General features: G+C 49.3%; 1 protein-coding gene across 3 annotated transcripts in view; it reads left to right on the top strand.

Annotated features, from left to right (window-relative positions):
* LOC135513921 (zinc finger SWIM domain-containing protein 5-like) overlaps positions 1–15,992 on the top strand; it is a 73,073-nt gene extending 57,081 nt beyond the window's left edge. The window contains exons 5-13 of one of the 3 annotated variants that reach the window (XM_064936964.1): positions 146–271; positions 578–754; positions 1,229–1,375; positions 1,614–1,751; positions 8,648–8,905; positions 9,954–10,089; positions 11,487–11,644; positions 11,823–11,986; positions 12,107–15,992. In XM_064936964.1, the coding sequence (XP_064793036.1) occupies positions 146–271; positions 578–754; positions 1,229–1,375; positions 1,614–1,751; positions 8,648–8,905; positions 9,954–10,089; positions 11,487–11,644; positions 11,823–11,986; positions 12,107–13,051 (2,249 nt within the window). In that variant the 3' untranslated portion in view covers positions 13,052–15,992. Of the gene's footprint in view, positions 1–145; positions 356–577; positions 755–1,228; positions 1,376–1,613; positions 1,752–8,647; positions 8,906–9,953; positions 10,090–11,486; positions 11,645–11,822; positions 11,987–12,106 lie in introns of all 3 variants that reach the window. The other 2 variants (XM_064936955.1, XM_064936945.1) reach the window with 2 other exon arrangements.
* Positions 15,993–17,661: the final 1,669 nt, after the last annotated feature.

Raw genomic sequence — 17,661 nt, 5'->3', positions numbered from 1 at the left:
CTCGACTCCTCCCTCCTCCATACCCAAAATATACATTAACATAGGATAATTAACTGCTGTTATGGCTCCTTCTCCAGACCCAAGTGGTCAAACAATGGTTATTCCGCCCGTTGACCTTTGCCCCCTGACTTGTGTCCTTTCCCAGGTGCCCTGTGGGTGTGCATCGTGCTGAACCCGCACTGTAAGAGCGAGGAGAAGAGCGGCTGGCTGAAGCAGCTGAAGAAGTGGGGCGACATGGACATCTGTCCTCTGGAGGACGGCAACTACGGCAGTGAGTTGCCCAACATTACCAACGCTCTGCCACAGAGCAACCTCGCCCAGGGTCAGTCGCAGTCTGGAGCAGTAACACACACGGGTATACCTACACATAGAGTACTCACACTGGGCCTGTACACTTCCACTTGAGTTACAGCTACACCCATTCCCTGTCCCAAACCATGGTTCTGATGCACTGTTTTTGTTGTCTTCAAATTTGGTTGTCTCTAGTACAAGTAGTTGAACTCAAAATATCACTAATAAAAGGTTTTTTTTTTGCACTGTGCTCTGTCCCCCTCCCTGTGTGTCCCCCCCCCTCCAGACTCCCTGGCCCGGCCCAGACGGACAGTGTTCACGCGGGCCATGGAGGCCTGTGATCTCCACTGGCAGGACAGCCACCTGCAGAGGATCATCAGCTGTGACTACTACATGTCCCCAGCCTATCAGAGAGAGGGAGAGAGTCTGCTCTTCAACCGCCAGGGCCTGCCTCTATGGCTAGGTGAGAACTACACAACCAGATTCAATCTGGTCTGCACAGTGCACAGTCTTAGCACTAGATGTTATGGCAATTCCAGATGCTATTGGAAGGCCCTCTCAGTATATGTTTTTAAACCATATACACAGACACACGCACATACAATCTCGCACACACACAAACAGGCCCAGCTCCCGGCAGTTTAAGCTCTGTGCCATGATAGTGATCCGTTTGTTCAGTGCCAGTTCTTGGGTTTGGGGCTCAAATGTTAGTCTCTGAACACCACCACTGTTTAGTGGTCTAAGCCTCCTGTAAATCCACGTCCACTGAATCCTGTAGCTGTAGTAAGCAAGTTCTGGGGGAAGATTTGTCCTCATTATGCAACGTAAGCCTGGGTATCAGAGTCGTGGGTTTCTTTCTGCTGAGGCTGCATCCTGCCTGTCAGCCTGCCGGGACATTGTGTTGTGCTCAGCCCGTGTCATGTGATTTGTGCCGTAGATCACGTCCCCACGGCATGCGCGCGGGTCGATGCCCTGCGTTCCCATGGTTACCCCCGCGAGGCACTGCGGTTGGGCGTGGCCATCATCAACACCCTCCGGCTGCAGCAGCACCGCCAGCTGGACATCTACAAGCACCAAAAGAAAGGTAGCGCCCCCTGTCTGCCTGGAGACAGTTCACTGTTCTCATTAGGTGAGCCTCTGGGCCATACGTAACAGAATGAAGGCATTTTATAATACAATGTGTAGCCTATTATTGGGGCCCTGCATTTTGATAAGGTTAGGAAAATATCCTATCCCTACATAACCTGAATACTGTTCTACTTTCGTTCATGTGATAAGATGTGTAGTATGATGCAGTCTGATCGTGTTCCTGTGTGTGTCAGAGCTGCTCCAGAAGGGGATGACCAGCACTACTAACCTGGAGGGCTGGGTGGGACACCCCCTGGATCCCATCGGCTGTCTGTTCACCACCCTCACTGAGACCTGCCGGGTGGAGGACGACAACGCAATGGACACTGGAGGTACGCATCTGGCCAGGCCCGGGCCTACCCAGGCAACGTTTACATTCCACTTCAATCAAACTGGTCAACATGGTGTTAGTCCAGCAACCACAACTGATCACCCATACAGAACGGTCCCATACAGTTTGGCCAAGGCAACCAGCAACCATTTCACTCAACTTAAACCAAACTGGTCAAAATGTTTTATTTTGTCCCAAAACTAATCAATTGCAAAGTCACCCATTCAGTCCAGTCCTGGTCTGTCACCCTCCTCATGGTCCTCTTGTAAGCAGCCCTGAGATGAATGGCTGTGCTGCAGAATGGTCATCCAGCCTACACAGTGGTGGAAAATGGATCAAGTCCAACAACATTTGCATTCCATACATTCTTTAGCCCAGCCAAACAGAGAGCAGGGATTTCATACGGCCTATTGTGACAAACCTACAGGGAGGCATTGTGTGCCGGAACAATCCTGGCGAGTGGTATGGTGATTTGGGTGGGCAGAGGGTGAGAGAGTGTGTTAGAGAGAGTGTGTTAGAGAGAGTGTGTTAGAGAGAGTGTGTTAGAGAGAGTGTGTTAGAGAGAGTGTGTTAGAGAGAGTGTGTTAGAGAGAGTGTGTTAGAGAGAGTGTGTTAGAGAGAGTGTGTTAGAGAGAGTGTGTTAGAGAGAGTGTGTTAGAGAGAGTGTGTTAGAGAGAGTGTGTTAGAGAGAGTGTGTTAGAGAGAGTGTGTTAGAGAGAGTGTGTTAGAGAGAGTGTGTTAGAGAGTGTGTTAGAGAGAGTGTGTTAGAGAGAGTGTGTTAGAGAGAGTGTGTGAGTGTGTTAGAGAGAGTGTGTGAGTGTGTTAGAGAGAGTGAGTGAGTGAGTGTGTTAGAGAGAGTGAGTGAGTGAGTGTGTTAGAGAGAGTGAGTGAGTGAGTGTGTTAGAGAGAGTGAGTGAGTGTGTGTGTTAGAGAGAGTGAGTGAGTGTGTGTGTTAGAGAGAGTGAGTGAGTGTGTTAGAGAGAGTGAGTGAGTGAGTGTGTTAGAGAGAGTGAGTGAGTGAGTGTGTTAGAGAGAGTGAGTGAGTGTGTGTGTTAGAGAGAGTGAGTGTGTGTGTTAGAGAGAGTGAGTGTGTGTGTTAGAGAGAGTGAGTGAGTGTGTTAGAGAGTGAGTGAGTGTGTGTGTTAGAGAGAGTGAGTGTGTGTGTTAGAGAGAGTGAGTGTGTGTGTTAGAGAGAGTGAGTGTGTGTGTTAGAGAGAGTGAGTGTGTTAGAGAGAGAGAGTGTGTGTTAGAGAGAGTGTGTGTTAGAGAGAGAGTGTGTGTGTTAGAGAGTGTGAGTGTGTGTGTGTGATAGAGAGAGTGAGTGTGTGTGTTAGAGAGAGTGAGTGTGTGTGTTAGAGAGAGTGAGTGTGTGTGTTAGAGAGAGTGAGTGTGTGTGTTAGAGAGAGTGAGTGTGTGTGTTAGAGAGAGTGAGTGTGTGTGTTAGAGAGTGTGTGTGTGTGTGTGTTAGAGAGAGTGTGTGTGTGTGTGTTAGAGAGAGTGTGTGTGTGTGTTAGAGAGAGTGTGTGTGTGTGTTAGAGAGAGAGTGTGTGTGTGTTAGAGAGAGGGAGAGTGTGTTAGAGAGCGTGCGTGCGAGAGAGAGAGAGAGAGCGTGCGTGCGAGAGAGAGAGAGAGCGTGCGTGCGAGAGAGATAGAGAGCGTGCGTGCGAGAGAGATAGAGAGCGTGCGTGCGAGAGAGAGATAGAGAGCGTGCGAGAGAGAGAGAGCGTGCGAGAGAGAGAGCGTCGAGAGAGAGAGAGAGAGCGTGCGAGAGAGAGAGAGAGCGTCGTGCGAGAGAGAGAGAGAGAGCGTGCGAGAGAGAGAGAGAGAGCGTGCGAGAGAGAGAGAGAGAGCGTGCGAGAGAGAGAGAGCGTGCGTCAGAGAGAGAGAGAGCGTCGAGAGAGAGAGAGAGAGCGTGCGAGAGAGAGAGAGAGAGCGTGCGAGAGAGAGAGAGAGAGCGTCGAGAGAGAGAGAGAGAGCGTCGAGAGAGAGAGAGAGAGCGTGCGAGAGAGAGAGAGAGAGCGTCGAGAGAGAGAGAGAGAGCGTGCGAGAGAGAGAGAGAGAGCGTGCGAGAGAGAGAGAGAGCGTCGAGAGAGAGAGAGCGTGCGTGCGAGAGAGCGTGCGAGAGAGAGAGCGTGCGTGCGAGAGAGAGAGCGTGCGAGAGAGAGAGAGCGTGCGAGAGAGAGAGAGCGTGCGAGAGAGAGAGAGCGTGCGAGAGAGAGAGAGCGTGCGAGAGAGAGAGAGCGTGTGCGCGTTAGAGAGCGTGCGCGCGTTTGAGAGCAAGCGAGCGCGCGTTTGAGAGCAAGCGAGCGCGCGTTTGAGAGCAAGGGAGCGCGCGTGTTTGAGAGCAAGGGAGCGCGCGTGTTTGAGGGAGAGCGCGCGTGTTTGAGGGAGAGCGCGTGTTTGAGGGAGAGCGCGCGTGTTTGAGGGAGAGAGCGCGCGCGTGTTTCAGGGAGAGAGCGCGCGTGTTTGAGGGAGAGAGCGCGCGTGTTTGAGGGAGAGCGCGCGTGCGTGTTTGAGGGAGAGCGTGCGTGTTTGAGGGAGAGAGCGCGCGCGTGTTTGAGGGAGAGAGCGCGCGCGTGTTTGAGGGAGAGAGCGCGCGCGTGTTTGAGGGAGAGAGCGCGCGCGTGTTTGAGGGAGAGAGCGCGCGCATGTTTGAGAGACCAAGAGAGGGAGCGAGGAAGTGTGTGGCTTATGGCTTATAGGGCGTCATCATCACAGTCCTTTGTTTGGTTCTGTTGAGTAGCTGGAAACATCTGGTATGGAGGCCGGACTTAACTTGAATTCTGACCAATCAGGGAGCAGCTGTCCACAGTCTACACATCAGCAGAGCCTGAGCCATAACAGTGGAGGGAGGGAAACATGGAGGCTAACTACTGTGGTTGCTGTATGAGAACAAACTCCGGTCACCCGGGATTCCACATGGATAAATCCACCTTGGCACTGACCTCACACAACACATGCCAAAAAACCTAGAAGCCCAAGGCTTACGTCCACTCGTATCAAACCTCCTTCGCATCTAGTTAGCAACTCCTATGGACAAAGAAGTTCTATAGCATCTATCCAGTGTTGTCTAAAACGTGTTTGTATATTTTTTTAAGTAGAGGGGTACAGTACATAGAGGGGTACAGTACATAGAGGGGTACAGTACATAGAGGGGTACAGTATATATACAGCGTAAATGGGTCAGACCTAAATGTAATTCGAGAGGTCAAATATTTCCAGAGGCATGACAACAAAGCGGCGTGTTATTGAAAAGCTCCTGGACGTTCCATTGGTGACTAGAGGTTGTTTTGATCCAGCGGCATGAAGGGAAAATCACTGATATCCCCTCCCCCTGTAATAAACAGGATTGTTGTAGGGGGGAGGGATAATTTGCCAGGGGGATTTAAGCATAAGCCGGCCGTGGGTTGGCTCTTAGTTCCTGTCAGCAGATGTTAGTGTTTTTCTGGGACCTCAGGGACACCTCTGGTGCTGCCTGGCATCCACAGCTGCCTGGGGGGGAGAAGTGGAGCTAGAGAGAGGTTCCTGTAGATGTGGAGCTAGGGAGAGGTTCCTGTAGATGTGGAGCTAGAGAGAGGTTCCTGTAGATGTGGAGCTAGAGAGAGGTTCCTGTAGATGTGGAGCTAGAGAGAGGTTCCTGTAGATGTGGAGCTAGAGAGAGGTTCCTGTAGATGTGGAGCTAGGGAGAGGTTCCTGTAGATGTGGAGCTAGGGAGAGGTTCCTGTAGATGTGGAGCTAGAGAGAGGTTCTAGATGTGGAGCTAGGTTCCTGTAGATGTGGAGCTAGAGAGAGGTTCCTGTAGATGTGGAGCTAGAGAGAGGTTCCTGTAGATGTGGAGCTAGAGAGAGGTTCCTGTAGATGTGGAGCTAGAGAGAGGTTCCTGTAGATGTGGAGCTAGGGAGAGGTTCCTGTAGATGTGGAGCTAGGGAGAGGTTCCTGTAGATGTGGAGCTAGAGAGAGGTTCCTGTAGATGTGGAGCTAGGTAGAGGTTCCTGTAGATGTGGAGCTAGAGAGAGGTTCCTGTAGATGTGGAGCTAGAGAGAGGTTCCTGTAGATGTGGAGCTAGAGAGAGGTTCCTGTAGATGTGTAGCTAGGGAGAGGTTCCTGTAGATGTGGAGCTAGGTAGAGGTTCCTGTAGATGTGGAGCTAGAGAGAGGTTCCTGTAGATGTGGAGCTAGGTAGAGGTTCCTGTAGATGTGGAGCTAGAGAGAGGTTCCTGTAGATGTGGCATGAGGGAGAGGTTCCTGTAGATGTGGCACGAGGGAGAGGTTCCTGTAGATGTGGAGCTAGGGAGAGGTTCCTGTAGATGTGGAGCTAGAGAGAGGTTCCTGTAGATGTGGAGCTAGAGAGAGGTTCCTGTAGATGTGGAGCTAGAGAGAGGTTCCTGTAGATGTGGAGCTAGGGAGAGGTTCCTGTAGATGTGGAGCTAGGGAGAGGTTCCTGTAGATGTGGAGCTAGAGAGAGGTTCCTGTAGATGTGGCACGAGGGAGAGGTTCCTGTAGATGTGGAGCTAGAGAGAGGTTCCTGTAGATGTGGAGCTAGGGAGAGGTTCCTGTAGATGTGGAGCTAGGGAGAGGTTCCTGTAGATGTGGAGCTAGAGAGAGGTTCCTGTAGATGTGGAGCTAGGGAGAGGTTCCTGTAGATGTGGAGCTAGGGAGAGGTTCCTGTAGATGTGGAGCTAGGGAGAGGTTCCTGTAGATGTGGAGCTAGGGAGAGGTTCCTGTAGATGTGGAGCTAGGGAGAGGTTCCTGTAGATGTGGAGCTAGGGAGAGGTTCCTGTAGATGTGGAGCTAGGGAGAGGTTCCTGTAGATGTGGAGCTAGGGAGAGGTTCCTGTAGATGTGGAGCTAGAGGAGAGGTTCCTGTAGATGTGGAGCTAGGGAGAGGTTCCTGTAGATGTGGAGCTAGGGAGAGGTTCCTGTAGATGTGGAGCTAGGGAGAGGTTCCTGTAGATGTGGAGCTAGAGAGAGGTTCCTGTAGATGTGGAGCTAGAGAGAGGTTCCTGTAGATGTGGAGCTAGAGAGAGGTTCCTGTAGATGTGGAGCTAGAGAGAGGTTCCTGTAGATGTGGAGCTAGAGAGAGGTTCCTGTAGATGTGGAGCTAGAGAGAGGTTCCTGTAGATGTGGAGCTAGAGAGAGGTTCCTGTAGATGTGGAGCTAGAGAGAGGTTCCTGTAGATGTGGAGCTAGGGAGAGGTTCCTGTAGATGTGGAGCTAGGGAGAGGTTCCTGTAGATGTGGAGCTAGGGAGAGGTTCCTGTAGATGTGGAGCTAGGGAGAGGTTCCTGTAGATGTGGAGCTAGGGAGAGGTTCCTGTAGATGTGGAGCTAGGGAGAGGTTCCTGTAGATGTGGAGCTAGAGAGAGGTTCCTGTAGATGTGGAGCTAGAGAGAGGTTCCTGTAGATGTGGAGCTAGAGAGAGGTTCCTGTAGATGTGGAGCTAGGGAGAGGTTCCTGTAGATGTGGAGCTAGGGAGAGGTTCCTGTAGATGTGGAGCTAGAGAGAGGTTCCTGTAGATGTGGAGCTAGAGAGAGGTTCCTGTAGATGTGGAGCTAGAGAGAGGTTCCTGTAGATGTGGAGCTAGGGAGAGGTTCCTGTAGATGTGGAGCTAGAGAGAGGTTCCTGTAGATGTGGAGCTAGAGAGAGGTTCCTGTAGATGTGGAGCTAGAGAGAGGTTCCTGTAGATGTGGAGCTAGGGAGAGGTTCCTGTAGATGTGGAGCTAGGGAGAGGTTCCTGTAGATGTGGAGCTAGGGAGAGGTTCCTGTAGATGTGGAGCTAGAGAGAGGTTCCTGTAGATGTGGAGCTAGGGAGAGGTTCCTGTAGATGTGGAGCTAGGGAGAGGTTCCTGTAGATGTGGAGCTAGGGAGAGGTTCCTGTAGATGTGGAGCTAGGGAGAGGTTCCTGTAGATGTGGAGCTAGGGAGAGGTTCCTGTAGATGTGGAGCTAGGGAGAGGTTCCTGTAGATGTGGAGCTAGAGAGAGGTTCCTGTAGATGTGGAGCTAGAGAGAGGTTCCTGTAGATGTGGAGCTAGGGAGAGGTTCCTGTAGATGTGGAGCTAGAGAGAGGTTCCTGTAGATGTGGAGCTAGAGAGAGGTTCCTGTAGATGTGGAGCTAGAGAGAGGTTCCTGTAGATGTGGAGCTAGAGAGAGGTTCCTGTAGATGTGGAGCTAGAGAGATGTGGAGCTTCCTGTAGATGTGGAGCTAGAGAGAGGTTCCTGTAGATGTGGAGCTAGAGAGAGGTTCCTGTAGATGTGGAGCTAGGGAGAGGTTCCTGTAGATGTGGAGCTAGGGAGAGGTTCCTGTAGATGTGGAGCTAGGGAGAGGTTCCTGTAGATGTGGAGCTAGAGAGAGGTTCCTGTAGATGTGGAGCTAGAGAGAGGTTCCTGTAGATGTGGAGCTAGAGAGAGGTTCCTGTAGATGTGGAGCTAGAGAGAGGTTCCTGTAGATGTGGAGCTAGAGAGAGGTTCCTGTAGATGTGGAGCTAGGGAGAGGTTCCTGTAGATGTGGAGCTAGGGAGAGGTTCCTGTAGATGTGGAGCTAGGGAGAGGTTCCTGTAGATGTGGAGCTAGGGAGAGGTTCCTGTAGATGTGGAGCTAGGGAGAGGTTCCTGTAGATGTGGAGCTAGGGAGAGGTTCCTGTAGATGTGGAGCTAGGGAGAGGTTCCTGTCTGTGGCAGCTGCTTTCCACACCCAGCACCTTTCAGGCAAAAAAAAAAGTGAAACCAGACAGCCATTTTGGATTAGTGTTCGCTTCTAACAATGTCTCATAACCCTGCTAGATAATTGATGCAATTGAGAATTGGTTCTAATTGACTTAAAAGTTTGAATAAAGGTTTAGTAGAATGAAGTCTCACTTCCATGACCATCCGTATAAACGAAAAACCTCTCTTTTGTCTCTTCAGACTCTGGAGAGCCCAAGCCGCCTGTGTACCATCATGTGCCCGTGTGGGGTTGCCCGGATGGCGGGGAGTCCTACCTGGCGCTGGCCCTGGAGGTGGCCCTGATGGGCATGGGGCAGCAGCGTGTGATGCCTGAAGGCCTCTATGCCCAGGACAAGGTGTGTCGGAACGAGGAGCAGATCGTGGCCAAGCTGCAGGAGATGGAGCTGGATGATCTGCTGGTCCAGACGCTGAGGAAACAGGCCATCCTCCTACTGGAAGGTATGAAGGCTATTTGTATTATATTATTGTCCTCCACATGTCTCATTTCATTGTCTATCTTCTCTGTTGCCTTCAATCTCCCTCACTCTTTGTCTCTCCTATCCTCCCTCGCTGTCTCACTTATCCTCCCTCGCGGTCTCACTCATCCTCCCTCGCGGTCTCACTCATCCTCCATCGCTGTCTCACTCATCCTCCCTCGCGGTCTCACTCATCCTCCCTCGCGGTCTCACTCATCCTCCCTCGCGGTCTCACTCATCCTCCCTCGCGGTCTCACTCATCCTCCCTCGCGGTCTCACTCATCCTCCCTCGCGGTCTCACTCATCCTCCCTCGCGGTCTCACTCATCCTCCCTCGCTGTCCCGTTCTATTCTTTCACCCTCCATATGTCTCCATCTGCCCTGCTTGCTGCTCTCACTATTTCTTCCTCGCTCTCTCTCTCTCTCTCTCTCTCTCTCTCTCTCTCTCTCTCTCTCTCTCTCTCTCTCTCTCTCTCTCTCTCTCTCTCTCTCTCTCTCTCTCTCTCTCCTTCCGCCTCTCCCTCCCTGCCTCTCTCATGTCACCCTTTCTGTTTAGCTGTCCCATCCCTCTCTCCCACCTGGCTCCCCTCCACTGGTCCTGCCTCGCAACACCCAGCTGAAAATGGATCTCAACCCTGGCCTTTTAACACGGTCTAACCCCCTTTCTCCTGCTTCCCCAGGCTAGCTATGCTATAGCCCTCCCCCATCTGGGGCTTTAGGGAATGTTAGCGGTGTAATCCTAGAGCAGACATCTGTCGCTGCTAGGGAGGAGAGATTTGGTTAATACCCAATGGGCAGTGAGTGTATGGTTTGCTGTCTGCTCTGTCGCCCCCATCAGGTTGGGAGAGGTATAACCTAATATTGCTTTTATTCACTGCTCTACTATGAGCCATTAGCTGTTTATACTGGTATACTTTGAATATTAATCAAAAAGCTGAGCCAAATCATAAGTGTGTGTGGCTGGACTCCAAGATATGAATGACTGTGACAATTCTGATGTACTTTGTGGCAACTCTCTGTCTGTGTGTTCAGGGGGTCCGTTCAGTGGCCTGGGTGAAGTCATCCACAGGGAAAGCGTTCCCATGCACACCTTTGCCAAGTACCTGTTCTCAGCCCTGCTTCCCCACGACACAGACCTGGCCTACAAACTAGCACTGCGGGCCATGAGGTAAGATCCCCCCCAACCTACATTCATATCCAATCCTATTCAGGCTCATTGCTCTGTTTCAAGCACCTGTATGTGTCTCTGGCATTCAAAACCATTTAGCTATTACAAAAAGAACACACCATTTTACTATTAACACTTAGAAACGTATCATGTTTTATTGTCAACATAATGTGATGCGTCTATCTGGCTGCGTCAAAGTGTCAGAGTCCTAGACATTTAAACCAGTAGATAGTGATCGCGCTGACGTTATCCACATGGACTCCTATGGAGAACTCCCGAGGGCGCCTGAAGTCGGAAGGATTTGAATTTGACCGTAACTAGCAAAGAGTTATTGTCGACGTGGTCGTTTTAATCCTGCCGGAGTCGACCGGGAGCCTCCTCGTAGCCTGGCCCGTGATTGGTCTGTGTCAGGTCCTGTGTGACCACAAATGTAGTAGTCAGAGGGGATAACTATTGAATGAAATATCTCCATTTGTAGCAACTTCACCGTGGGCATCAAACTTAATCATATATTTTAGAGCCCAAAACTGCTGTCAAAATTATTTTAATTCGGTTATTTTATTTATTTGGCAGACCAGGGGTTTTTGGCACTGCTAGGTTGCTATGCATTAGCCGACTAGCCGAGCTCATGACTTCACACACCAGACCGGACACTGGGGGCTCCCTCCCTCTACTTGTATCTATATATTGAGAGGCTGGATGATGAATCCCTATGACTGAATAATCCCCATCTGTACTGTGGTATGATTATCCTGCTGAGATTCCTCAGGGTCCTGGCTAATACACAATCCATAACGGGGCTTAGGGCTGCACACAAGCACACACGTGCAAACTCAGAGGTACACACATTCGTGCATATGTAGACAAGGGGGGTGGGACCTCTAATGCAGCTATACAGACTGGTGTGCGTTTCAGAGACCTCTAATGCAGCTATACAGACTGGTGTGCGTTTCAGAGACCGCTAATGCAGCTATACAGACTGGTGTGCGTTTCAGAGACCTCTAATGCAGCTATACAGACTGGTGTGCGTTTCAGAGACCTCTAATGCAGCTATACAGACTGGTGTGTGTTTCAGAGACCTCTAATGCAGCTATACAGACTGGTGTGCGTTTCAGAGACCTCTAATGCAGCTATACAGACTGGTGTGCGTTTCAGAGACCTCTAATGTAGCTATACAGACTGGTGTGCGTTTCAGAGACCTCTAATGTAGTTATACAGACTGGTGTGCGTTTCAGAGACCTCTAATGCAGCTATACAGACTTGAGATGGGACGAGGCAGTGTAATAATGCTGTAGGCTTGGAAACCTTTTTTTACAGTTCAATTTTGAATAGGAAACGTTTTCTTTATCATAATAACTCATCTCATCACTCTCTGTCTCTGTGTGTGTGTCCTCTAGGCTCCCTGTGTTAGAGTCGACTGGTCCCTCGGGAGACTTGGGTCACCCCCACCATGGCATCAGCATGGTGCCCAGCCGCTACCCACGCTGGTTCACCCTGGGCCACCTGGAGTCTCAGCAGTGTGAGCTGGCCTCCACCATGCTCACCGCAGCCAAAGGTCAGCTCAGCTCTAGTTACAACAATGCGCACACACACCCGAAACATTTAACCACGCCACTACCAGATAAACACTCCCAAGGACTTGTCCACCACTACAGAACACCACAGTACACATACAAACTGTTGGATGACAAATGCTGTTTTTCAATCTAATACTCTGTTGTTTGTACCTCCAGGAGATATGTTGAGATTGCGGACGGTGCTGGAGGCCATCCAGAAGAACATCCACTCCTCCTCCCTCATCTTCAAACTGGCCCAGGATGCCTTCAAGATCGCCACTCCGTCTGACAACCCCCCAGACATCACTCTGCTTAATGTAGCTCTGGAACTGGGCCTGCAGGTACTGATGGATAGATGGATAGTAAGCAGTGTGTGACATTGAAAAAATGTGCTGGTGGGTGTTGAATTACTGTGCACCCTGCCTTGTCTGGCGTGTTTCAACATGTCTCTCTCTCTCCAGGTAATGAGGATGACTCTGTCTACTCTGAACTGGAGACGCAGGGAGATGGTGCGCTGGCTGGTCACCTGTGCCACAGAGGTGGGTCTGCGAGCGCTGGTGAGCATCCTCCAGAGCTGGTACACCCTGTTCACCCCCACCGAGGCCACCAGCATCGTCGCAGCCACCGTCATGTCCCACAACACCATCCTCCGCCTCAGCCTGGACTACCCCCAGAGAGAGGAGTTGGCGAGCTGCGCCCGGACGCTGGCCCTGCAGTGTGCCATGAAGGATCCCCAGAACTGCGCTCTCTCGGCCCTCACGCTCTGCGAGAAGGACCACATCGCCTTCGAGACGGCCTACCAGATCGTCATCGACGCAGCATCAACAGGCATGACGTACTCTCAGCTGTTCACCATCGCCCGCTACATGGAGCACCGCGGCTACCCGCTTCGAGCCTTCAAGCTGGCCTCGCTGGCCATGACCCACCTCAACCTGGCCTACAACCAGGACACCCACCCGGCCATCAACGACGTGCTCTGGGCCTGCGCCCTGTCCCACTCGCTGGGCAAGAACGAGCTGGCCGCCATCATCCCCCTGGTGGTGAAGAGCGTGCACTGCGCCACCGTGCTCTCGGACATCCTGCGTCGCTGCACCATGACGGCCCCGGGCCTGGCCGGTATCCCCGGGCGACGGAACTCTGGGAAGCTCATGTCCACGGACAAGGCTCCGCTCCGGCAGCTGCTGGACGCCACTATCAGCGCCTACATCAACACAACCCACTCCCGGCTCACTCACATCAGCCCCAGACACTACGGAGAGTTCATAGAGTTCCTCAGTAAGGCCAGAGAGACCTTCCTACTGGCCCAGGACGGACACATCCAGTTTGCCCAGTTTATAGACAACCTCAAACAGATCTACAAGGGCAAGAAGAAACTCATGATGTTGGTACGGGAACGCTTCGGCTGACCCCTGGGGTTCCCCCAACAGGACAGGCAATATGGGGAACTTTTATTTCCATTTAATCATTTATTTAACTTTTCATTTCCATTTCTTTTGTCATTTACGTGTCAAATACTATATTTGTCCGGGGAGGGGGTGTTGTCAGTTTTTTCTTTTTCTTGTGGGCGACAACCAATGTTTGTTCGCAATGTTACTCTGCTAGGTAAAGACTGCAGGGGGGGGGGGGTCTGAATACAAAAACGTTTGAAAAAGATTATGATAATGATGATAAAACATTGAGGTGGCAAATCATGAAAAACCAAATGATGTATAGGGTGTTTTGAGCCAGGGAATGATGTCTGCTGTGGTGAGATACGAGTGGTTTTTGAAGGAAAGAAAACCTGTCATTCCAAAAACACTGACGCACATCGTGTTGACTTACTGTTATACCTCGATCGTATTCCAAGGGTCAGCTTTAAACTTTTCCTGTTAAAAGGCCTCGTTTCAAGGTATTATGTGTGGAGGAGGTGGAATGCTGAACTTGGATCTGTCAGGTCCAGGAGCCAAGCCTAAATATGCCAGACTCATCAGGTACATACAGAGTCCTCCTCACATATCTCTCACATATTCTCTCACATATCTCTCACATATTCTCTACCACCTTTCCTGAGTGTAGCCTGATCCATTTGTCTGGTATCTCCTATTTCTAGTGAAGGTACCTTTCAAAAAGAGACAGATGTACACAGAGAGAGAGAGACAGGTTGCGGCAGATTTGGTATTTGGATTCGATCACGGAAAGATGGATTGACTGGCCTGAGAGTGATACTGCCACTGTGGGTTTGGGTCTGTGAGGAGTGGCTTGTGTTGTCAGAGTTTGGGTTTATAACATGTGGAAATACCATTGCTGAAAAAACATCTTGTATCTTTCAAAGCAAAACGTGTATGAACGTGTCATTTTTGACAACATGCCTTGGTGTCGCCGGTTGGGGTTAGTATTCCACATACAAGCCTAACTATAACTATCAACCTCTCAGACCCTGTGGGAGAAGTTTTATATATTAGCCCTAGTATTATTGTTATACAAGCACTTCACAAATGTCATGTACTCTCAACACCATTCTGTCTGCTTGAGCAATTATTTATCGATCGTTTAGAATCATCTGTGTGTGAATGAGTACTAGGAATATAGGCAGCATAACTATATTTAACATGCAAAAATAGGAATATTTAGACACAAACATTTGAGGATAAATGTTGAGGCTATGAAAAGCGTTCCATGTCAGCTTCCACATTCCAGGTGACCTAGGGCCACAGAAGTCCCCCCGTCTGGCGTAGTGCAGTAAAGAAACGACGACAGAAAAGAGATGCTCAACTCAGTTCTCAGGGAATCACTTAAAGAAACAAAAAAACAAACAAAAAAAGTAGTAGCATAAGCATTTAAGATATTGTAAATATGAAAGTGTCAATTAAGAAAATTGTAAAGTTATAATTATTTATGATAACTGTGTGTTTTTGTTTTTGTGGGATACTTGAATGTGTTGTGGGCTGGGAATGTGAGGGCAGTTAGATGAAAATACATTTCTCAGGTGCTCCTGTGTACATTTCTCTGAATTTTGAGTCGTTTTTTTTTTTTTTTTTTGTATGTTTTGTTTAGTTTTTGCAGTGTTTTCTAAGAGGAAGCATGTTATTTTCGAAATTAGGCATACCATTATGAACAGACAGCAACCTGACTATGCAGAAACCACTTGGTGGTTTGGTCCCCTTCTCTGGAGTCACCCGGACGAATGTCTGAGGGGAGCTCGCCACTATCCTAAAGAGAACAGACGAGGCAAGACACGGCATGTTTGTATTTGTAAGTAGCCTGCACATGCTGCAAATTGGGACGGACGTTGCCTTTGACCAATTTAATGTACAATTTCTCTCTTTGGACTTAAGCCTTTAGTGTCTTCTCAAAGTACCCGTGTCAGCACTTGACATGGTAACGAGAGTTTAAGGAGAACAATGGTCCAAAATAAATGAAAATAAAAACCCTGCATGCCCCACGCAAAATAAGGAACTGGCAGAGAATATGAGTGGGGGGAGTCTGTTTTAACAACCCCTATCGTCCTCCCTTGTATTTCTTCATGCTTTTAAGCCTATTCAGTTCACTTCACCTGAACGACCATGGCCATGCTCTTAACCGTTCTCTACAACCCCTACGGAGCAGTTGAGTTATTCTGCTCCTTCCATCCATCCATCGCTGGTCTTTATTCCTTCTCTTTTAAAAAGATTATGTTAACTTCCTCCCAAACGTTAGTCACAGGATTCAGTAAGACTGCAGCACTGCCTGTACCAGTGCCATATGCACCACGACATAACACCTGCTTTCCAAACCAACCTACCAACCTACGGCAGCCTCCTCTGTTTTGTCATTCACTTAGCTGCCACAAATATTAACCACTACTTGAATCTGAGATTTGTGAGTTACAACGAGTGGACAAGACAAGATTGCAGTTTAATGTAAACCTGCCTGTTATACACACACATCAAACAACAAGCATTTTCTGTCGCTGAAGTAGTTGGTTCTACGGCATTGCAAAAAAATGGGGGGAGGAACCTCCTCTGGCTTTTAATTTCTCTCTCCCATACTCTGTGTCTGTGTTAACTGTACCAGTGTTTCGACCTGTCACTAGAATTTAGAAGGAAGTAATAATGACTGGTAGATTGTTCACTAGTTCATCTACGGTTTGATTATTTTTTTATTTAAGGGAAAGTGTTTGTTGCCTCTTTGTGCTACTGATTTATAAAAAATAAAAAAAGGTATCCAGTATTTGCCACAGAAGTATAGTTTATCAACAGTTTGTTTGTGCAACCTCTTGAGCTAATGTCTATAAAACAATTTATTACTATTTATGTAACGCTACTACCATTTTATATCATTTGTGTTGGAATCTCAGTGCTTTTCTATGAATAAAGTGTGAAACACGTATATTGACCCCTGCTACTTTCTAAAAACTGTCTTCTCTCACTTTAGGTGCCACTCTATTCCTGTCGGTGTAGTTGTGATTTCTCCTCTAATAAGACTCTCTCATCTATCTCATTGCAATTCTCATTCATTAGGGCATTCATGGAGCTAAACCTGTGAATCAGGTCATAAAGAATCCTAAGTGTGTGTGAGAGGCAGGCAGCACGTCTCCAGCCCAGATTGATTGCCTCTCTAAATGAGCTTATTAATTATCTCAGCAGACAGCTCACAACTGTCCGATTCCCATTCTGTTCTTAATATAACACCACCTCAATTTGTTCTGTTACCTCCTACACATGGGATTGGACTGACAGTGAATTCTATGAATCAGTTTTGGGATTCAGTGGTGACCAAAAACCGGTCTATATGTTGGCTGATATTGAATGTGCTGCATGTTGACTGACAGGTTGGTTTAGCTCTAATTTTATCCTGGGTTAAAGGTAGGGGTGTTTTTTTTTTTTTTTGCTGCTGCTGTACGAGCCAATCTGTTACAACTGTAAACACCATGAAAACCAAAATGTCAGAGTGATTGGTACGCTGGGTGGTGATGCTGTCAACAAGCCCAATACTCTTCGGACCTGCTTGTACAAACTACACGGCTTCTCCCCTGGCCTATCCATGGGGGAGTGCTTCACAGATGGGCTCTGTCATTGTGTTTTGGACAGGGAGCACAGAGTTTGCCTGCTGAAATATGGATGGCGGCTGGGCCCCCCCTCTCTGCTTCACTGCGGAGTGTTTGTGCTCCTGTAGAGGGGGGTGATTTAGCTGAAGTGACATGTAGGGAAGAGACAGACGAGTAATTGGCTCCCCCACCTTGCTGTGTGGTTCCTGTGTCGGCTGCTGAGGCTGTCAGCTGGGGGAAAGAGTGGAGAGAACAGGCATCGATGTGAGACGAATGCTGGGATGCACCAGATTGCTTATGTGGTCCTGAAGGCAGGTGCTTCGTTCGAACACTAGGGTTGCGCTGTATGTTTATTAGTAGACAATTGGTCAGTCGAACCCCAGCAAGGACCAACAGGTGGAGGAAATTCTTCCGGTGGCCAAGTCCACCTCCAAATTGGCACAAACTGGTGCTCCGCGAGCACTCTGTGTCTGTCTACGAACTGTTTGGCAGGTGAGTCTTAAGTTCTCTCTCTCTTGGATGGTAGGTTGTGCTGTCAGCATTAACAAACATCTCGTTCTTCAGGGAGCTGATTTGGAGAGCTTTGTCCTGCCGCTCTGGCTTTCTAACATCCCTCAGTAATTGGGGTGTGTGAGAGGCTGGGTGGGGTGAAGGAGGGATCAGGGAGGAAGGCGCTTGGGGGAGAGCTAATGAAAAGGAGTAACTGCAGTGACCCTATGATTCTATCCATTCCAAATGATTCTTTCTTTGGATCATTTTGGATTGGATTGAATCCTTTATTGAGAAATGCTTGGGTGTGGGGACTGGGGAGATGAATGACTGTTCTTAGCTGTGGAACAATAGAGATGGTGATGGATGAGTCAAGGCTGGACCACAGGGAGTTAGGCTCCCTCTGATAGTATCTGTGTCATTTGGCTCCATGTTAACTAGTGAGAAGGTGACAAGAACAAACAGCACATTACTCTAGCATATTTCCTTCAACACCCACTTTGTGTAATGGCACAACTCATA

The sequence above is a fragment of the Oncorhynchus masou genome, chromosome 3 (genome assembly GCF_036934945.1).
Source record: "Oncorhynchus masou masou isolate Uvic2021 chromosome 3, UVic_Omas_1.1, whole genome shotgun sequence".
In the NCBI taxonomy this organism is placed as follows: Eukaryota; Metazoa; Chordata; class Actinopteri; order Salmoniformes; family Salmonidae; genus Oncorhynchus; species Oncorhynchus masou.
Note: the sequence above shows the minus strand (reverse complement) of the source record. Positions and strands in the feature narration are given on the sequence as shown.